The sequence below is a fragment of the Aricia agestis genome, chromosome 19 (genome assembly GCF_905147365.1).
Source record: "Aricia agestis chromosome 19, ilAriAges1.1, whole genome shotgun sequence".
In the NCBI taxonomy this organism is placed as follows: Eukaryota; Metazoa; Arthropoda; class Insecta; order Lepidoptera; family Lycaenidae; genus Aricia; species Aricia agestis.
In genome coordinates, this window is record NC_056424.1 from 12016740 (window position 1) to 12040114 (window position 23375).

Below are 23375 nucleotides of genomic sequence, written 5' to 3' on the forward strand. Positions count from 1 at the left end.
TTCGGAATAAAAACTATTATAATTATATTCTCTTCGTTATCTACGTTTATTTATCTCTATGGCAAAATTCATCAAAATCAGCACAGTAGTTTCAGCTACAAACAAACTACCTTTTCTTGTTTATAAAGTAAAGATGTAGAACATATCACCATAGCTAGTGTAACGTATAAATCAAACGTTTACAATAAGTTGAAACTAATAGAAAAACTTCAAAGAATATCGGCAGCCAACTAATTAATGTTCCGACATAAAATATCGCTTAGAAATGACTAGACGGTAATTGTGTTTTAACCAGGTTTGACTGCAACATCTTGTAAGGGTGCCGGTAATTATGAAAAGTGTCCGGGCGGGGAAAAATGGAGGGACGTTTTAAAAAAAGTTGTTTTATGACCGAGAGGCTTTTAAACTTAATAGGTTCGGGACGTTCTGACCGTAACTGGTATTTTCTTGCCTGGATTCAACCCGTTCACATTTTATAATAAGGTTTTCTTTCATTCTTCTAATATATATAAAATTCGCGAGGTGTTTGTTGCCAAAAATGACTGGACTGGTTGTGGATGTTTGTTGCCACTTGCCAAGAAAGGCTGGACCGGTTGTGTTGAAATTTTATATGATTATTCAGTGGGTGCTGAAAATCGACCAATGTCTATTTTTCATACCCAAAAAATAACATGTTTGGCAAAAAAATGTAGCCGGGTTAACTAGCTTGTACATTTGACCGTTAATTTTTTTACCACAAATTAAAATTCACTTATATGGTGCATATTATGGTTTCACTAAAACCCATCTAAATACTACGAATAATAAAAACTAAGGAAAAACAACTGTGTCAAAAATTTGGTCCGCGAATCTACAAAATGAGACCCGAATACATGCCTACTGCATACTTTATGAGTATTTTGATATCGTTGACTTTATGCATGTATTCCGTACACAATTTTGTGTATTTATAGAAATGACAATTATTAATGTCAACGGCTTTATTTCGCTAGTGTGAGTGTTAGTGTTTTGTAGCTTTTTTCATATTTTAGTGTGCGAAAAGGAACCAAATTCAAAAAGGTTAAAGTATGGGAGACACGTTTACTTAGTTTTTATTATTCGAAGTCTAATTATTAATTTGTTAGAAATCGTTCTTCAAGAAATAATATATTATAATATACTTATAATATTTTGCAACATCGAAGAAAAGTGTGATTGCTTCAAAATGTAGCTTTTAAATAACGTTATGTTAAATGAATTATAATAAAATTAAAATAACTTATAATATTATCAATCATAAAGATGACGTACCTACAGAAAAGTTTAAGTAGCCTTGACATATAAACCTTTTTAACCTGTTTCAATTGCCCTCTTTCGATAAAAATTCATTATTGAAAACTTTTTTCATGAATCAGAGCGTTTATTTAATATATATACTCTAACATTTTTACGGATACACGTTTCGCGCGGCTCCGTCCGCGTATATTAGGAATTCCACGGATATCGTTCATTTTCCTTTAAAAAAAGTAGCTTTTGTCCCTTCCCGTGGCCGACATCTGCGCCAAATTACATAAAAATCGCAAGCAAGAGTTGCGTTCAAAACCGTCACTTCAGCTTTATAACATTAAGTAAATATTAATAATTTCGATGAAAATTACTCGTTAAAAGGCGAGTATCAGGTGTAAAAAAGCGTAATTTTTACGGGCGATAAGAAAGTTTTCTAATAATGTCCCGAGTTAAAGTGTCTACCGCTAATTACGAAATAAATTTTGCAAGTTTCGTCCCAAAAAAGTTGAGTTATGGCGAAAAAGACTTCGACTATAAACTTAATGCAAACCTCTTTGTGGATTCTGGAGTTTGTTTTTATTAACGTAACACTTTTAGCGAAAACCTCTTTTCGGAAACCTCTTTTTAAGTTAAATTTGGTTTTTGATATATTTTTTGCCAATTTCGTCAATTATTAATAAGCATGTATTATTTCATACCTACTTCTACAATATTAGCATAAAGCTATTTTAATATAAAAGAGCCAAGATAAACAAATTTCTACTTTTTACGAAAAATCCTTACTTCCAAATACATTATAAAAATCACAGTAAGGAAATAACTGCTAGAAAATAAAGTTTCTCTTATAATTATCGCATAAACGGTATTTACGACGACTTAACATATTAGTCGCCGAGTTAGTAATGGTTATATGTGTCTACTGACATTACTTACGTCAAGTATCAAGATATTATGTTGTCCTATAGTACTAAGATATGTCATAACTCATAGTAGATGCCGCCCGTAATTCCGTTACGCTAAAAAACGTTTATTGCGCGGAAACCAGATTTTCCGGGATAAAAAGTATCCTATGTCCTTTATCGGGACTCAAAGTGTCTTCATACCAAATTGCAGCAAAATCGGTTCAGCGGTTTGGAAATAAAGAGGTCACAGATAGACACATTTTCGGATTTATAATATTTGTATGGACGGATTCGGTCAAGTTTTCATGATTTAGAAACGAGAATTTTAGTTTATGATCGCAACAGTCAATTTTAGTTCTTTCAAATCGATATTTATTATTGTATGTTCACTGTTACCAAATTTGTCACAGAACAACTTTATTTATTGACTAGACATAGAATATGTCAGCGCTTGACATAATATAGTGATATAGTCAGATATTATAGTATATTTTACCCGCGACTCCGTCTGCGTTGAATACTATCTATTTGTGGAATAAGCTTAAGCAAAAATATGCTAAATTCATAAAAAATGAGGTTATAATAGAACAAAAATATTATGTTGCTAAAATATCCTAATAAAAAAATACTAATCACTCTCTGGGGTTTAAAAGAACAAAACTAGTTAAATAAAAATTATATTAAAAACGGACATGACAGGCGTTTAAGGTTTTTTCACGAGCAAATTGGCGGGAAAACATCACCCCCAGGAGTGGGCAATAAGAGAAAAACTCGCAAAAATTAGATTTATACAGCAGCCGGGGTCGAGTGGTTTTGATACTGGATGAAACATTTTTTTGTGACCAAATAAAGGGATTAAGTAGGAATACTTTGATTTCTTGATGATTTTAAAATATTATGTAATTATTATATTCGTGATATAAGGCTTTGGAAATGTACCTACTTACCTTAGGTAATTGAAACTTTTAACTTTATAGGAATAAAAGTTCCAAGAAATGTAACATTTCGACTAATTTAAATAGCATATTTTATTTCACACAAAACGTCGACTAAACAAATTATAATTCGTTTACATTATTAAGGGGTTTTTAATTTACGATTGCGTAACCTTTTTGTTCATTATACTATGTTATGTAGATTTTTTCTGTCAACTAAATTATCAGCAAAAAATATAAAAATTAAAGTATCAAGATTAAATCGCACTATGAAGTAGCAAATGGTCCGTGTAAAAAAGGCGACGTCGAGAGATAAAAATTAGCCGAAATTAAAACTGACTAACGAACGCCATTCTTACCTCCTTGCTCGCGTTCGCCTAATTCTCTCGTTTTCATAAATGTCATTTGAGGAAAATAAAATATTTCAAAATCAGAAGCAATTTTGATGTTACATTTTTATTTTTTCGGTATTTTTTAAGTGGCGTATATTTTCTTTTACTTAATTTTTTTTTTTTATATTATTTGACACTATTGCCACTTTTTTGTTGTGACCAAATTGCTTATCGCGCGTAACTGTACATTTTGCCACATTAAAAACATAGATAGGACCTTCTGCTACTTTCTCCTTTTCCGGGACTCAAAGTATTACAAATTAAAAGTACATTAGATAAGGCTGCTGTACGCATAAAGCCTTTTGCTACACTTTTCAAAAGCTCAAATTTTACGGTGGCAACTTTGTCAACCACAACTAAATAAACATCCTGCAATTATTAATCATGTCTTTGGTTATAAAAAGTAAAAAAAGAAAACAAATTAATTTATCGAACCACCGACCGTGTAACAATTTAATAACCACGTGTGTATGTCCACACGGACTCTAAAAAAACAGTTCTTAGGTCTTAAGTTTAGTACTTAGACCAGCCGAGCGTTAAAACACTGAAATAACGGGGTCAAGTAATGACAGCCTGCAGATAAATGATAGTAACTAGGTAATTCCTGACTCCTGCACTGATAGCGGGCATTTAGTTAAATGACTGATGATTCGGCTGTCAAACAGCAACAGCTGGGTGGCTGATAGGTACTGTCACTTATAAATATAACCAAAATCAGCCTCAAAAATCTTAAAATACGTAATGATCTAAAAAGCAGACGTTGCCAAAATTCATATTGTGCCGCTGTTTTAGGGCAATGTACTATCTATCATATGTCCATTTTCAGGACTCAAAGTGCCGAATTTCACAAAATTTGGTTTAGCAGTTTTCTCAGGAAGCCACATTTTCGCATTTTGATATCAGTAGATAGTATGCTTACTAGCTAAAACCGTAATATTTTCAGATTGTTGGTACTCGGCATAAATTGCTAAGACCACCTAGTAGTAAAAAAATTCTGAAAGAGCTCTTCGTATAAGGAGCCGTATAAAAACCTCAGGAAAAAAGTGAGTAAGACAGACGATGTTCCGTCCTTGTCGCACTATCAGCCGCGACTACATTAGTCTTGATACGTGCAGTTTTTATCTTTTGACATATTTCGCTATATTAGGGTTCCCTGTGAAATTAAGCTTAAAATACGTTTTAAGCTCCGTAAGTTTAAAGCTTTGCAATTCTTACATTTTTCGTATGTTAAGTGTTTTAAATTTGCATATTAGATGTAGCTTGTAGATAGTAATCGTTTATTCACAGCTCGAATTCGCTAGGAATCACTTTACAGATTATGAATTTTCATCGATTTAGAAATAAACGTAAATGTAAAACTTTCAAAGTAATATTTCGAGTTAAGATACAAAAAAGTGTATCGAAACCGTATTAAAATACAATTTGGCATAAACAACGCTTCTCCGAACTTGCGCTTACGAAGAAATCACATCAGCAGTTACGTAAGCGAGTATCAAGACCTCGCGGAACCTCGGATATAATAAAAAACGTACACATAAGTGCATTACGGACTTCTACAACTATAGTACTTAAAACAGAACGCCTACGAGCGCGGAGAGTGGCGACTGCACTTTTTTGCTGCACACCGACATTTGAAAAATACATTTTGAAGATAACAGACATACTTTTTGTGTTGTGCTGTGTTGTGATTTGCGATGCGCGAGGCGGACGAGACTCCATGCAGGTTATTGTTATATATTTTCTATTTGGCGCTAAAAAAATAATAATGCAGATTTTTTAAAGTATCAAGATTAGCGGAATAACCTAAATTTGATTTTTTAATTCATTCTCCTACTTTGACCATAGATATTATACTTTGTAGATATACCTTTGATACAAGTACTAAGACAGTGAATGTAGGTCATAAGGGCAGAAGAAAATGTCAGACAGTGACATTTTAACTTTTTTGCCTCGCCTAAGTGTTTTTTCTTCAGTCAACGTCGTAAGAAGTTATGTTAACTTATGCAGTTAAAAGTTGTGCGGTTAGATAAATAACTTCACAAGTTTTTTTTTAATTATTTGATTTATCATTTTTTTAATTTTCTATGAAAATATAGAACCGGCATTAGTGTATTGATATTCTATTAGGTCTACCAGACTCTGATAGCAATTTTTGACAGCAGATTTTCAAAAAAATATCCTTTATCATTGGATAAATTCTTACATTTGCATGTTTAGCATACAGAATAAGCCGCTGTAGAAAAAAAGGATCAAAATGTTTTATTCCGATTACCCTGGTTTTGCTAGAGTTAATTTATTTTCTCACTTTTTGCCATCAGATTCTGGTAGAATACATAAAAGCACAAAATTGACTTATATAGGTACGGTATTGCTTCTTTTAATAACTTACCACGTAGTGCTTTTTTAATTTTTCAAATTTGGAACTTGAATTTCAATTCCTTGTTTTAGTCGAGTGAAAATAGAGTTTTGGCACAGAAAAACTGTTTTGTTGTGTAATAATTTATTTTAAAATGAGACAGAGATAACAAAGGCCGACAAAATGATAGTCTGAGAACCATTTCCTATTTAGCGCCTACCTAGATACTAACGGCTGCACTCTTAACGATTACTTAACTTTAATTTAATGAAGACTTTGACATGAAAAACATGCAATGATTGTCTATTTAGTATTTAGTTACTTTATACTTAAGATAATATCAGGCTTTTAATTTTTCATAAAATTGTAATTCGTAAAATTACTGTTTTTTTTGTGACCATAATATATTATGTTTTCAAACTAGGACGTCTTATATTTTCATCTTTAGATATTGAATACTTTAGTATACATATTTTATTACAGTAACACATTTACTAATATTTTTATGGGCTAAAGCCATTCATAAATATATTTTATATATATTTTACTAGCGACCCGCCCCAGCGTCGCACGGGCATAAAATATATAGCCACTGAAAAAATGATTAAAATCGATAGCCTGTGATCCTTCACGTGGTTTGGTACTACTAATACTCGTATATATTCTGTGACGTGGTCTACAGATAAGTCTGTGCCAAATAACATAAAAATTGCTCCAGTAGTTTACGAGATAAGCCCTTTCAAATAATTTCCCCCGTTTTTTCCACATTCTCCTATTTATTATTATTAAACCTTTGTATTTTAGCATATTTCACTATTTTTAACTCTACATATTTGAACTATACAGGTGTGAAGATTCTGCGAGTCTAGGCAAAGAATAAGATTTTTTTTCTCAGAAGAGCTACGATTTTGCGCGATAAATAGAATTATAGTACCTACGTACATAAACGTAAAACCTACGTATATTAACTTGCAATAATTTCCAATGGTAAAAAATATATCGAACATTAAAAACTGGTTTATTCTACTTACATAGAGCTTATGATAGAGATCCCCATCATTATTCTTTTTTTCAATTCCATTCTATCTTTTTATATCTATTTTCAGCCTAACCTCTATCTTATCGTACCTACTAATAATATGTATTCTGTGTCTTATCTTAGAAAGAATGTCTAGGTGTAGTTTATCTAACTCAGAGCTAGACCTCCAGAGTCGCGTTTCAAATTACATATTTATTTACATATTGTATTGCAATATGTATTTGAAAACATATGTGTTGTTGAACTATATCAATCATTAACACTCTGAAACGAATGTGATGAAACTAATGAAAATGTTTAATTTAATTAATATTTTGACGTAAGTAAACTCCATATTACTTATCTAGGTAGTACTGTCCATAAAGTTAATATACCTAGCAGAATAGAGAAACAAAGGCCTGAGCAAGAGAGATGTCACTATCAGTAACACTGCGTGGTAAAAAGAGACGTGTGATACATGACAGCGGCACTCTTTTTTGACGTCCAGTCGGCACGTGCCTCACGTTGACAATTTAATATCATAGAATTCATGTTCAATCATACTTGTGTAAGTGTATACGTACACATATTTTTCACACAGATGAAAACCAATTTTGGTTTCGTTTGACAGCTTGAGATTGTTGCTCTATTCCGCTAGGTATATTAACTTTATGATTTATATTGGCTGTATTTTTGTCATAATCAAGTCAAGTCAAGTAAAAACACAGCTCTTGACTTCATGAAGTATAAAATAAAAACTTTCTCAGAAAATCTTATTTTTTACATATTTAATAATATTGAGTCGGTGACTTTCGACAAAATATAGCTGAAGAATATAGTAGGTAATTAAAAATAAGCGTAGTCAAAACAAGTAAGGCAAATAAATTAAAATATTATAATTATATCCCTGGAGCTAAAGTCGATTTTTTGTTGAAGATGTTTTTAGAAAGAAGGGGTGAAATTCATAATTTAGCCCTAAAATAATTTGTCCCTAAAATAATTTTATCTGATGACTACTTTTAGGATAATCCCACAAATAGGTATGTACCTAAAACTGTCTCCTTAAATACTAAAATATAAATGCCTAAAAATAATTTACCCTGCTACTTTTAGAATATATTAGCCTAAAATAGGTGCACTAAATATAATATCATTTTCAAGGTTGGGGAAGTCTGTGAGGAAATAAAAATATAATATCTGTGATGAGCCCTAGAGGGTGACAAAGGTCAGCGAGGTCATGAAAGGTCAGGCTAAATTAGACAACAGGCTATAGCTTTTTATATCTGTCTAATTCAGGCTAAATTTTAAGGAACCGATTCATAAAGTCTTCGGCGCTTATTAGGAACAGTGTCTCACGATATCTAGAGCCTAAAGTAAGCAACTTTCAATTTGTTTTTGACAGTTTGATTTTTTTAGCTGATAATAAATAAAAAATTTTAAAAGCTATTTTAAATAATGTGATAAATACCCGGTAATTAATGGACATCACAATTTTTGGTAAGTTTTAGTCTATTTTGTATTTTTTTAATGCAACTAAACTATGTTTAAATATGTTTTCTTTTAAATAAATCATCTATAGCCAAGAATAGCATTGAAAAGTAAGACTTAAAAGCGTCAAAAGCCCACAAAGAAAAAAACTCGAGAAGTTAAGTGCAAAAAACGCGGTCTTTCTACAAAAAAACATCTTCAATGCAAGATAAAACGAGGAATGCCCGTACGTAAGAATTAAAAGTGACCATTAACACTATAAAGATATAAAGAAAAAAAATTACGTAACACATTCTTGTGGTAGGTCAAGTCTCCGCACGCACACTAAAAAAATAGAGTGCAACGCTCGCGAACGGTATCGCATTTTTACAATATTACATACGTGACTCGGCGATTACATTACACACGTAAGCGTTATCGATTTACATTACAATTACAATAGTATTTGTAAAACAAATATTTTTGTAACTTAAAAAAATGCTAAAAATAAAGAAATGCGCTCATATTTCGCAAGCACCGCGCAAAAGAGAAATAATATTTCTTCCGTTTGTCTAAACTTGTTCGGCGCACGCGCTGGTTTTGCATGTGCGCGTGCGTATGGGTGTGTGTGTGCGGTTGTGTGTGTGATGCGTACCAACTCTTGTCTTAGGTTAGGGAGGTGAGCGACCTCTCTCGTTTCGCGCAGACTCCCATTTATTTTTATTATGGCCCAACACGTGGACCGCCGTGCAACACTGCTCTTTTATAGCGCTACCTTCTATATAAAGACCGATAGGAACAAATAATTCCTTTGCTTTGACGCGTAAAATTATTCCAAATATAATTTTCTTTCGTCGATCATTAGCATACAATCGTTAATTATTGATTTCGAGTAAAATCGGTGATTGTGAGGTAATGGATGTAAAAATGCGCCGGTTTGATCGTGACCTGCGCACGCGCATGAATACTGTATGAACGTTACCCGTTTTGAAATTAAAATGCGCCGAAGAAAGAACTGACCATGGACAATATTATTACCATATTTTGAGATAAACACTCTTTGATATTTATTCTAAAAATCTCATCCATATTTTGTACGATTAAAAACTTTATTTTTTCTTTTTAGTACGATGTTGTGACAACTGAATTGGCATCGAGATAAAAAATTATACCCAAAAAATGTATTTTTTTCTTTTTTACATACCAAACCGCAGTGCCCAATTTTTTTTCTTTTTTTCTTTCTTACTTTGTTTGACTTATTTATATTTTTATTGCCAAACTATTTATAGGCTCTATGTCTGTCTTGAGGGGCTATGCACCTTCAGGGCTACTGATAAGACGACAAAGGGCGATAGGGCTCGGTCGATGACCTGTCCACTACTTTTAATTAAATATTTATAATTCTTATGTTTATTCAATTTGTTGTACCTATTGACACTTACCAGAATAATATTATTTGCTCCTTCTTCATTATATTTAGATGTTGTACTGCTTTGAAAATTCAACCTCTATCACAAAATTTTCTTAAAAATAATAAAATTTTATCGGGATGACAGAAATGTTGGCCGTATTAACAAGTACTTGTATACATGCTTAGTAAAAGAATAATTTTAGTTAGTTAGTTTTAATATAATTTTTTTTTTATATTAAAACAAAAAAAAAATCACGAAGCAGCAAGAGCAGAGTTAGCTTTTTTTCTTCAAATGACTTATGCTTAATTATTTACTATATTATTGTATTGTTATATATACTTTATTCTTTAACTACCCAGTAACTTAAATTAATATAATAATATTTACTCTTTGATTTTTACAGAAAATACCGTTTTACGTACCTATTTTGGAAAGTTTTGGGGGGGAATTTAAAAATATATTTTTCTACCCTCTACTATATTACTAATTTCTTCTCTCTACTACTATAGTAATTCTATAGAAAAGTTACTAAATTATTATAGTGGTTAACAGTCATGAGCAAATATCAAAAATGTCAGTCATCTCAGCGGGATAGCGACAACAAAGATGAAAGTTCCGCCTATAATTGGTCTATTACCTGATCCATATAGGATAAACCGACCAATTAGCTATAGAACTGGTCGGTTCGATCTTATTTCGTTAAGCCAGATATTTTTACAGAGTTTGCCTGTTGTTTCGTACAAAAAATACCGTTATACGTGCCTAATTTGTAGAGCTTGTTGGGGGTTCAATTTTAAAAAATATTTTTTTCACCCAAAATGTTTTTATTTTAATTACTATTGAGGATGTTTAATATTATGTAACTTTTTAGGGGTTGGGTTTTTGGATTTAGGTAGAGGTTAAATTTTGAGTTATATTTTTTTTAAGATCTAAAGATGTATGCATCTCGATTGCATATGGTGATTATAATTCTATAATAATATTCTTCTTAACGCTATTTACTAAAGGCTTAGGAGATAATATGGAGGGTAGATGGAGGAGAACTATCTTATATGGGGGATATTTGAAAAAGTGTCCAGCTGTACGCAGTAAATAACAGTTGAAAAATCCTCCAAGAGTGGCGCTAGCTGCAGCAAAGGGTATGGAATGAATGTAGCCGTTGGTGACAAAATATAAATTGAAGTTAGCCGAATAGCCGAATCACAGAATTACTGGGTTAATACCAAATACCAATATATTTTGAAAAATATAACCTAAAATAGCTGAAATAAAAGCTGCTAAATGATTTAAAATTTACCCTGTTGCTACTGTAGCACCACCCTAATTTAACGCATTTCAGCGGACACTTTACATACAGAGATAGTTCTCCTTCATCTACACTCCATAGGAGATAATAATGAAAACTTCCGTAATTCTACTTTAATAAAAATAGCGAATAATCTAAATATTATTCATGCAGTTTTGTTAACAAAATATTTATTTTGCTTATGCTGTTTATTATTCAATATGAAGAGTCAATTTCCTGATCTAAAATAGGTCTATTGCATAATTTAATAAAAATTCTTATGCGGCCGTCATTTCCCCAGTAAACAGTTGCATCATCGCTCCCTATGCCACTTTATTATTTACCAGTCCCCTGCAAACAATGCACGCCGTTCTCACCCCCAACAGCAATAGAATAAGGCACGATATCGCATCACACAATAACTCGCCACATCAAAACTTGTGTCACAAGCATTTCACGTTCGCGGATATTGCCAATTCTTTCTCTATTCATAAATATATGACACAATTATAGACTTACGTGCGTCGTGATAGAAGATAAATTGCTGTGAACGTATTTTACTTTAGCGCAAGTTTTCAAGATTGCATTTGAAGCACATTTTCATTGAGTTAGTGCAATTGTAGTGACCATCGTCACTGTCTTATCGTGGACAAACAGGACTAACTTAATAAAACTTTATTTATCACATAGTTCTGCTCTATATTTAGTAGTATTTACAAAATAATAATAATTTTAGTCATATCTGTCAAAAATACAAGAAAAAATTAACTTTTTAAAATTAAAGTCCATATTTATTTGTCATGATAATTTGTTGTATGTTTATTAGTTTAAACATAAGAAGTAACAAGAAGTAATAAGAATCTTGCGTTATATTAATTATATATTTCTTATTGATCCCCTAATATCTAAACTTTAGTGTCTAAAAGTTACATTTTTATCTATTATTAGTTACGTCCCAAATTTCAAATGAAACATGGTGACCATACCATTACAGTGTATGTTAACTTTTATATCCGTGTGTATGTGTGTGTGTGTGTTTACTATCGTGAAAGAAATGAGGTTATCTAAATGTACTGTCACTAGTACACACTACGTAATGCGAGTAAGGGTCAGCTCACATTACAACGTGGCTAGCCAATGCATTTAAATGAGCCATTCAAATTTAGAATACGCAGTGCGACTTTATAAGTCTGTCAATTCAATGGGTATCTTCTCGAGTAATAAATAAAGTTGGCAATGCGATGCATTTTCAAAGGATTTTCCTTTGAAAATGCATCGCATTGCAACGTCACGTTGCATTGTAAATTGACTCTTATACACAAAAATGCTAAAAGCATTATCGTCAATACTTCGCCAATCCCAAACCTGCTTTAGTAAATGGAGTGAAAGTCTAATACTAGGTAATTAAAGGCAACAAAGGTGAAACCTAGAGGTTTTTCAAGCCGTATTCTAAAACGGTTCAACAACCTAAAACAAAATACACTTTTGTATGCATAATTCGTCACGAAAATATTATCCATAGATTTAATCTTGACATAGGTCAGTGTTGGAATTCAGATTTTTTTACATAATTCAAAGAAAAACACGTCTGATACATTTTAAATGCAAATTCCCGGTTCATTTCTCTGTACACACACACAGAAACACGCACACGCGCGCAGTGTTGACATAGGTCAGTGTCGGAGCGCTTTTTATACATGTATGACATCACGCAGTCATAGCATGTTTTCGTACAACGGGACTTTTTTCATGGAAATGGAAGGAAAGAATAGTTCAGAAGGTAAATGTGTCAGGAACGAAGATAAATCGATGAAAATCAGCGGGACTAAAATGGTCGCTTTGGAGAATCACACTGAGAATCATAATATGATTCATTTTTTTAAATCGCAAAATGCAAGTCTGCTTGCAATTCATGTCTACATCTCGACAAGTCTTTAAATGAACGTGGGGAAAAAAGGAACTAACGCTGCCACCATACAAAAACGTCATTTTTGACAGTTCTCCTTTACGAGCAGCGCCACCGCCCACGTTCATATTTAACCTTGTCGCACTGTAGTAATTTGTACTAATTTGACATATTTTGTCAGTTTGACAGTTTTGACAATTCATTTGTTGAATTGATTGAGAGGAATTGCTAAATGTGACCATTTTAGCCCCGCTGGAAGGAAATATTTAATTTTCGACTTCATTTCACCAACTGAGTCTAATCAGTCAGAGTACTCGTAAGATAGTATCTAAGTATCGTTGTCATAGTCGCGCGTTCAAAAATCTGACTATATAATATTATACTTGTGTAACTTTAATTATGTCTCGAAGAACTAAATATGAGGTACTTGAAAATTAATATTTTTTATTGACATGATATTATTACGGTACACTCCTGCATCTAAAAATACTAACTCAAGTTTAATCTAAAGCACGAAATAGAATTAAAGTAGAGTTTTCTCTCCAGTTTCTTTACTTTAAAAACGAGACATTTTGCTATCTCTTTATAAAAAAAAAAAAAACATAGCCTGAAAATTAAAAAGAACAAACTTTAAAAAAATAAAAATAAACTCACAAAGTATATTTAAAAATTGAATGCCCCAGTTGTGCTCATCATTTGAATTCGGATTTATTTATGCTTTGACCTCTACTATTTTAAATATCGAACTTGTGACTTATGAGTTGTGACGTAGGTAGTTTAATTTTTATATATTTTTTACTAGATGACGCCCGCAACTCCGTTGCGCCAAAACTTGTTAATCGCGCGGGAACCGTACATTTTTTCGGGATAAAAAGTATCCTATGTCCTTTCCCGGGACTCAAAGTATCTCCATACCAAATTTCAGCAAAATCGGTTCAGCGGTTTGAGCGTGATGAAGTAACAGACAGACAGACAGACGGACAGACAGACAGACACACTTTCGCATTTATAATATTAGTATTTCAGCAAAATCGGTTCAGCGGTTCGCGCGTGAAGTGGTAACATACAGACAGACACACTTTCGCATTTATAATATTAGTATGGAAGTATGGATTGCATCTGAAAACAATATATTGAGAATTAACGGGATTTGTCGCGGATCGCCGCGACTTGCGACAGTCGCGTCAAACAATAATACAGTGTAGGCGTATCTTAACAGATCAGAGATCTCATGTCGTCTCAGTCGCACGATCTAGCCTACATACGAATCAGAACAATAAAGAGCCTTTATTGCTACACTCATTTTGAAGGGACTATCCACTAAACATGTGATATGCCTACACAATAATTAACAGAAGGTTTGTCTATCAGCTGTCTGTTGATTCTTTACGAGATATACCTCGATCGTGGGAATCGCAGACACAATAGATTTTCAATTGTTATGCGACAGCCGTCTGCCGCTTGGGGATTGATGATATAAACTATTGAATCTATTTTAATAGTTATTTTTACTTACATACTTTAAGCCCTGGGAAAGGATGGCTTTTATAACGAAGAAAGTTGAACATGTCTATTATAGCTTTTACAAAGGCCAGATAACTGGAATAGCTAAGATTTGTTTGATTTTTACCCTGGTGACTTTGTATTAGGGTAGCATAGTGGTGATACCATACAATTACATCCCCACGAACAGGTGTCGTGGTGACAATTAGCAAGTTAGCACTTCCCGTGTAAACCGTAATTTGGGGGATAGACCGATTTTGGTGAAATTAAAGGTTTGGTAATGTTTCAATGACACAAGTTAAGTGGTGGTTGACGTGTTTTACTCGACTACGCCGTAGCTGCTAAGCCTTTTGAGAAAATGAAGTTTCAATATTTTATTATTCATGATGTCACGGACCGGGTGACTGGATATATTTTTATTTTTATTTTTGTATTTTTACGTAGTCTGGATATAAATTATTTAAAATATCACTTGTATAAACTTTAAAAACCTACCTCAAGTTCTTCCTACGTATGTTTTGCGTCATAACAATATATTTTTATATTATATTACTGATACCGAGGGCGGCAATTTTTATTTTATCGGTTCAAGGTGAGCATTACTCATGTATATCAGTTCCTTTACGATGAGCCTTGGACTTACGAACTTAAACAATGACACTAAAATATACTCAAAAATACATTTACATAATGAATATGCATACAAAGAATACAATAACAAATATATTTATATGTGCAATATGTTCTTTAATAGGTTTAATTAATTATGGGACCATCAGCGATAGAAACGTTGGATTCATTAGAATTTAAAGAAATAAGTCAAATAACCTTTTGGGCTTTTTTAAACTATATTAGCAATATTAGTATCGTCATTGCCTCTGATCTTCATTCGTAAGACGATAAGAGTAGTTCGCCAACGTGGCATAGGAGAGGCCTACACCACGAGCCACCTATCCACCCTACCATCAAGGAAATTGATTCCTAGGCAGATTAACGTCATTTGGTCAGTTTATGTCAATTCAATGTTAATTGTGATATGTCCGCTGGGTTTGACGTAACGCGAAAAAACTACGTAGACTTTCCCCCAAGACATATTATATTCTTTCTTCCTTCTCTGCTGATTCTTTTTAATTTCTGCCGGTACTCCCAGAGTGTTGTTGTTGGTGATGATGATGATGTATCGCGGTATTTTTACCCGGCCCACTCTGCTGACACTGGGCGCATTTTTGTGAACTTGACTCATTTCTTTTGTGTTTATTTTCGTTACGTGCATAAAGGAAGAGGGTTTTTGTGTCAGATTTTTAACATTGACCGAATTTGGGTCAATCTTGTAGTATTACGGGGGTAAATAAATAAGTAAACTAGATGACCCGGTGTTGACATTATTACGGGCATGAAAAATAGACATTTGCTGATTATTATCAGACCTACCCAAAAACCACATAAAGTTTCAACAAAATCGGTCCAGCCGTTTCGTAGGAGCTTGGCAACAGACACGCTACACGAAAATTTGAAGACAAATGTTTCTTACTTAAAATATTTAAAATTTAAAAATATCCTTATTTACCTAAAATATTAAATACTTACTTAATAAGAAAAAAAAACAAACAAAAAAATCGCCACCGTTTTAAAAATATTGTATTTAAAAAGTAATGGGCCGTCGTTTTTCTTAATACATCCGTAATGGCGGCAACAGAGGAACGATTAAAGCAAAAATTATGTTCCGTGCATATTTCATAGCTTTTTTACGCCTAAGCGCTCAATTTTTTATGTCGCTAATTACTAGAAGGGTTGTTCAAGCACGTCCCATGGGGGTATCACGTATTGAAAGACATTGATTCCTATCTATAATTATTATAAACACGAAAGTAAAAAGTAAGACGAAGAAAAAAACATTGCCTGTTTTGTTCACATCTTTCAGTCTTGTGGCATGTGATTTTTTTGTGAGTAGTTATTTTTTTAAGGTTTGATATAAATTGAAAATCAAATAAAATAGAATAATACGTACATTATAGAAATTGGACCACACGGTTGTACTATTTAGGTAAAAAAAGAATAACCACATTGGAGATAAAATAATGGAACCATTATACATGTGTAATGAGGAAAATCTAGTATTTAGCACAGTTATATCGCCCTTAAAATATATCAGAGAATAACTATAATATATTATTATAACTACTAGTAACATTATCTGCAACAATTTAAAAATGGAATGCTCATTCATTTTTTTTTAGCGATCGATCTCTTCAAATAAAAATGAGGGCAAGTTATGTATTGGCCACCTTTTTATAATTCATTTTGATACTTTTTCAGTCGTTACTATTAAAAGCACGGCCTAATAATTAAAAAAAAACTTGTCATCCTTGAAATAACGACCTTGTTTTTTAATGGCGCTGAAATTTAGGCTCTATCTTTCTCTGTTCTATGCCATCAAAATAGTTATTTACTTTTTTTGTAATCGAAACCCATTCAAAGCCACTACAAAAATATTAGTTTTTGCGTATTATATCAAATTGCTTTACATTGATCGTCTGTAATATCAATATTAATGAAAAACTGAATGTTAAATTAAGATGCAGCAAATTTCAGGACTAGCACAAGTGACTATGTTACTCAAAACCACGATAGCATACAATTTTCTCGATGGAAAAAAATTGCGAAGTTGCTTCCAAATCACCTATAATTAACACGTTAAACTGCTAGTATTCGAGTAATACATTAAAATAAAGCTTGAAACTTATTAGTATAATTACATTATAGATAAGGCAGGGATTACCGATTACGTTACATATTTTTTTAATAACTTAATAGATATCCTTTAAAAAAAAGAATACCCTACCTGTAACTGCCCACTTACTTGGCAATGATTCCGCGTCGTCCTTTTTCATATTATTATGAAAGACGGGCGTGAGTGTGAAGAGAGAAGCAATTTGATATAATACGCGCCCTTAAAGTATCTCCGTACCGAAATTCATCTAAATCGGTTTAGCGATGATTTCCGTTTTAATTTACATCCTGTTTAGTGAATGGATTTTCCCAGGATTAATTTTAGTTAAGTACATTATATTTAATATGTTCAAAACATATAGTCAGAAAACAAAACATAAATGTTCTGTTATATTGTTATTTTAAGATTTAATTTGAATGTAAATTTAAAACTTGAAAGGATAAATGCATTTCCATTGAAGTTTATAAAATATAAAAAATAGTAAAAAAATATAGTTCATTAAAGAATCAAGTACCATGATACTAAAGACGCGCGACGCGACGATCTGATCACCTATTCAAAGCCAACAAAAATACTATAAACTGAAACTAACAGAACACAGTACTCGGTTACCACTTACCACTAGCCATGGTGAAACATTTACACTTATTTTAAGATAAAACGAATAACAGTATCTTAGATTGCATAATAAATCCAGTTTGTATTTTCCGGGATTAGAACCTTAGACCCCGGCGTATCAAAAGCATAAATTCTTTACAATTTCTTCGTTGCGTGATCAAAACGTCTAGTTCCACTTTCTAACACGCGTGGAAAAGTTACACTGCGTTGCAAATAAAGTGGTGCCATTTCATTTTAAATATTTTTTATGATTTTAAATTATTTTTATTTAGTTAACATTTACAAAAAGGTTTGAGCTGTTGTTTTAACAAAGGAAAAAATATATTTTATAACGTTAATTATAGCAGTAAATATTATTTTCAACACAGACATTACCAATAATAGATCATACAGTTTTCCTGTTGTTCCACTGAAAAATAAACGTTTACAGGAAGATGATAATGGTTTAAATATTTTTCAATGTTTATTAAATGTTTTCCTTAATATTTCATTAGTCTTAGTGAAACAACGGAACGCGATAGTTTGTTACAATGTCGATTGATTTGTGGAGTTACAGTTTTTTCCACAATGCGTTATTTCCACAGGTAGGATTTTTTATTTATTTGTATGTTTTAAATTAATTTAACGTTAATTTCGTTGATTAATTTGTTTATGAACATAATAATATATTTGTGTTATTAATAAAAAAGTGATAAATAATTACGCAGCAGGTGACTATTAAAGTTGTACAAAATCTTGATAGCTTTAAAAGTTTATTATACTTAAAATAGTGTATATCACGGCATCGAGGTAAGATATATCTGGTTCTAATGGTAATAAAATTTATACGTATAGATTTCGTTGGCCTACATTGTACGGTTGCGTGTCTAAAGTCGTTTCTTTGCAATCGCGGAGCTAAGGGTTTTCAATAAATATACAAAGGTATACATACAGTATAGATTTTGCGATTATATTATTTTGTTAATGACAACCCGTCTCCTTATTTATGAATCTATTCGAGGCATCTTTTGATGAAGGAAAAAACTTTAACGTTGTGAAATATGTTTAGAAGAAAGCAAATGGAATGTAGAAAACAGAAGGAATGTCTATAATTATGGTTCTACTCAATTTAGGTGTAAATTCTAATCGGTTGAAATTTAAGTGGGCATTTCAATCGATAGAAACCTTTTTTTATAGTCATCAAGTAGGTAATAGTGATAATAACGGTAAAATATCATCCAAGTAGGATCTAAACTCAATAATAGTTAAGAACTTTCAATTACATTCACCAAAAACAACAAGATCCACATAAAGCGAGTATGAAACGTACTAAGCAGCAATAAATAATTTTAAGTCCCTATAATTCCGCCTTATCTGACTCACGGGTGGAAGGCAATTTCTTTGCCATGCTGAAATTATAGGAGCGGCGTGAAACTTAACACCGTCGCTACACATAATGTCCGATACTCACGGTATGGTTTTATTTGCAATGAGGTGTACACGTGTTTTTTAAACTGTTTCAATTTTGATGAAACCATAAAGTTAATATACCTAGCGGAATAGAGCAACAATCTCGAGCTGTCAAACGAAACCGAAATTGGTTTCATCTGTGTGTAAAAATATGTGTTCGTATACACTTACACAAGCATGATTAAACATGACTTCTATGAGATTAAATTGTCAACGTGTGACACGTGCCGACTGGATGTCAAAAAAAGATTGGCGCCTGTCATGTATCACACCGCACACGTCTCTTTTTACCACGCAGGGTTACTGATAGTGACATCTCTCTTGCTCAGGCCTTTGTTTCTCTATTCCGCTATGTATATTAACTTTATGGATGAAACATACGCGCCTTATAACTCATGCGATTTAAATAGCGTATTATTTTATTAACAAAAAGTAATGCATTGATTTGGCCGAGTTTGCAGTGTTAAAATAAACGAAACAGAAAAATGATAAATTAGATAATTTTAAAAATTAATTATTCATTTCAGATATTCTAAACCAGGCAAATAAAATTTGAATTTTTAAGGTGATGAGTTGATGACAAACACTTGATTACAAGTCAGTGGCGGAAAATTTTCGACGGGCGTAAAATTTATCACACTTCACTGTTAGTTGTTAGTCATCTAGTTAAAAATTAGCGTATTTTTTAATGAATATAGAGGAAGGGTATCCCAAAAAAAAATTATCAACTTTAACTCCATCTTTATATTTTCATAGCAGAAACAAATCTACTTCAGTGCGACTATCTAATAATAATTAAAACAAAATATAATACACTTCCTGAGCAACATATAGCCTTTAACTTCAGAGTGGAATGAGTTTGAAATTCAAAGAAAATAGCCTGCAACTTCAGGCTAAATTCCCCTTGGAGAAAAATAGCCTATAACTTCAAAGGAAGAATATCCTTCCAAAAGCAAAAACTGGCATAGTTCAGAGAACATTTAACATCAATGCAAAAAATTTCCTTTTCATAGCAAAAATTTCCTTTTCATAGCAAAAATAGCCTTTATCTTCAGAGCGAAATAGCCTTCAATCCCAGCAAAGCCTAACCTTTAACTTCCACCAACCTGCATGTACAGAGCTATTAACCGACCTCATCTTCCAGATCTTCATGCACAAGAACGCAATGCAGATGCACGCGAGAGACCTGCAGCGGGGGCTCGGGGGCGAAGTCAAGCCGCACCAGTGCCAGCAGTGCTTGAAGTCGTTCAGCTCGAACCACCAGCTCGTCCAGCATATCCGAGTGCATACGGGCGAGAAGCCTTATAAGTGCTCGTACTGCGACCGCCGGTTCAAGCAGCTTAGCCACGTACAGCAGCATACGAGACTACATACTGGTGAGTGATAGCTTAGTAGAAACTGTTTCTACTCAGGTGATTGATAAGGGAAATCTTATGTATAAAAATGGATTTTCAAATGTGTTAGTCACGCCAAAACTCGAAAATGGCTGAACGGATTGAGCTGATTTTAGTCTTAAAATATTCGTAGAAGTCCAGGGAGGGTTTTAAAGTGGCACAAAGTTCAGCGGGACAGCTAGTTTTCTTCTTATATATAAAAATGGATTTTCAAATGTGTAAGTCGCGCCAAAACTCGAAAACGGCTAAACGGATTGGGCTGATTTTAATCTTAAAATATTCGTAGAAGTCTAGGGAAGGCTTTAAAGTGACACAAAGTTCACCGGGAAGCCTATCTTCTAAAGGAATCTTTACCTGAAGACTTGTAGAATAGAAAATGAGACAGCCACAGAAATAGTTTCTAGGGAATCAATTGATCAGAGGAAAACATTTTCTTCTCACATTCGTCATACAAACGCAATATTTTTATTGAATCTTTTGTATAATTATTTCACTCTATATTTTAACTAAGCTACGTGGTAGAAATATGTTTTCCAAAAGCGGCTTCAATAATACAGTACCTATTATACTTTCTTCACAAACAGGACAATTCCTGAATTATTTAATTCTAGCTGTTGCCCGCGACTTCATCCGCGTTAACATAGTATAATAACAAAGATGGATAGTTTTCTCCTTTTTGTTTTTGTGGTTCCTTATACAAATGGTAAAAACGTAAACTAAGCTATTTAAGCAAACGTCAAACGCAAACGTCAATAAACTTTCATGTTTCTAACTCAAGAAATGACGGACTGACTTTCATTGAAACTTTCTACCCCAATTTGACCCCCTTGGGGGTAGAATTACCTACCAGAAACACTTAAATACGTATCCATTCATTTTTAATCAGTAGCACAAAAATAAAGTTTCATGTTTCTAACTCAAGAAATGACAGACTTTCATTCAAACTTTCAACTCCAATTTCACCCTCTTGGAGGTAGAATTTCTAAATACGCTTAAATACCTATCCATTCATTTTTAATCAGCAGTCCAAAAATAAACTTTCATGTTTCTAACTTAAGAAATGACGGACTTTCATTTAAACTTTCAACCCCTATTTCACCCCCTTGGGGGTAGAATTTTCAGAAACGCTTAAACACGTATCCAATCATTTTTAATCAGTAACCCAAGCATAAAATTTCATGTTTCTAACTCAAGAAATAAGGGAATTTCATTCAAACTTTCAACCCCAATTTCACCCCCTTGGGGGTAGAATTTCCAAAAACGCTTAATACGTATCCATTCATTTTTAATCAGTAACCCAAAAATAAAGTTTCATGTTTCTAACTCAAGAAATGACGGACTTTCATTAAAACTTTCAACCCTTATTTCACCCCCTTCGGGGTAAAATTTTCAAAATTCCTTTCTTAGTGGGTGTCTACTTAATTAAACAATCCTACTCACCAAATTTCATGGCTGTAACTTTTACAGTTTTTGCTCAGCGATGATGAATCAGTCACTCAGTCAGTCAGAATGTAATTTTATAAGTATAGATAAACTCTACATAGAGTAAGGCTTTCATTAACAGTTTCAGTTACGAACTGAGAGTACGTTTTTTCCGTGAAAACTCGAATGTAATAACCAGTATTTCAGTTTTAAAATAACAAGCTGCAACAAACTGCATAAGAACGTGCACATTCATCAGAACATACGAGATGTATCTACAGAATTCCAAATTTAACCTGCGCGCCCATTATAAAACAGATTGCAGCGCCAGCCGAATTGCGTTCGAAAATTCAAAAATGGAACGCTTATTTTTTAATGCCAGTATTTTTTAATTCGTGATATTTTTAAACGCAAAGACTTTACATCGTAAAATGTGTTTAAACAAATAGAAGGCGTTTATATAACAGACAATTAAATTAAACGCTATATAGCTGTCTCGTTCATAAAAACAATTAAAGCTAAAAACTAGTTATTCAATGCCTAACATATTGACCGGTTCTACATTGCAATCCAACAAAAACACTAGAACAACTTTTATAATTAAAACTACGTTCGTTCCATTGGTCGGAGTTTCCGCGAAAAAAATAGACGCTGGCCGTATACGTGAAAAGCGGAAAAAAATTATCCAATAGTGAACTCCGGGCGGCCCGGCGGCCAATCGGAGCGCCGTACGCAACGTACATTCTACGTGGCTTAGAAAAAAATTCACGTGTTTTTCCACGGTCGAACTAGCCGGTGGGCGGCGCCATATGCATTGTGATTCTTCGTTCGGCGGGAATTTTTTTCTCGTTACGAATAAATTATGCGGTAGTTAGTGTCGCGTTTTAAATATTTATAGTTTCTCGTCCGTGACATAATATTAATTAGCATAGTTGTATACTTTATTGTTTTTAAATTCCGATGTGCCAACGCATTGTAGTTTGCCATGTTTTATTATTACACGTCAAGTTTTTATTATTTTGAGATAATAATATGATTTCTGTGTAACGGATTATAAAGGCTATCTTAGAATAAGATAACAAAACAAAACATCGAAATTCAAAATCAAAAGTTTCTTATTATGTAATTATATTCCGTAGCCATCTCAAGATAATTAAATTCAAATGCTTTAAATATTTTTTGTTTTCATTTAAAAAACAATGAGAAAATTTAAAATTCAAACCTCGAACACACTGTCAATTCCCACGCTTTTTCTAGTGTTGCCAGGTGTAATTAAATATTCACGCCGACATGATTGTAAGCTGCCAGTGCGTAATGAC

General features: G+C 32.9%; 1 protein-coding gene and 1 long non-coding RNA gene across 6 annotated transcripts in view; one reads left to right on the top strand and one right to left on the bottom strand.

Annotated features, from left to right (window-relative positions):
• LOC121736415 (zinc finger protein 628-like) overlaps positions 1 to 23375 on the top strand; it is a 99825-nt gene that overhangs the window by 47759 nt on the left and 28691 nt on the right. For all 5 annotated transcript variants that reach the window (XM_042127591.1, XM_042127589.1, XM_042127590.1 and 2 more), the window contains exon 6: positions 20385 to 20616. In XM_042127591.1, the coding sequence (XP_041983525.1) occupies positions 20385 to 20616 (232 nt within the window). The remainder of the gene's footprint in view (positions 1 to 20384; positions 20617 to 23375) is intronic.
• LOC121736417 lies at positions 1022 to 21986 on the bottom strand. The gene is made up of 3 exons (XR_006037014.1): positions 21975 to 21986; positions 19097 to 19099; positions 1022 to 1105 (listed from the first exon to the last, which is right to left on the bottom strand). It is a non-coding gene; the product is annotated as an uncharacterized LOC121736417 (long non-coding RNA).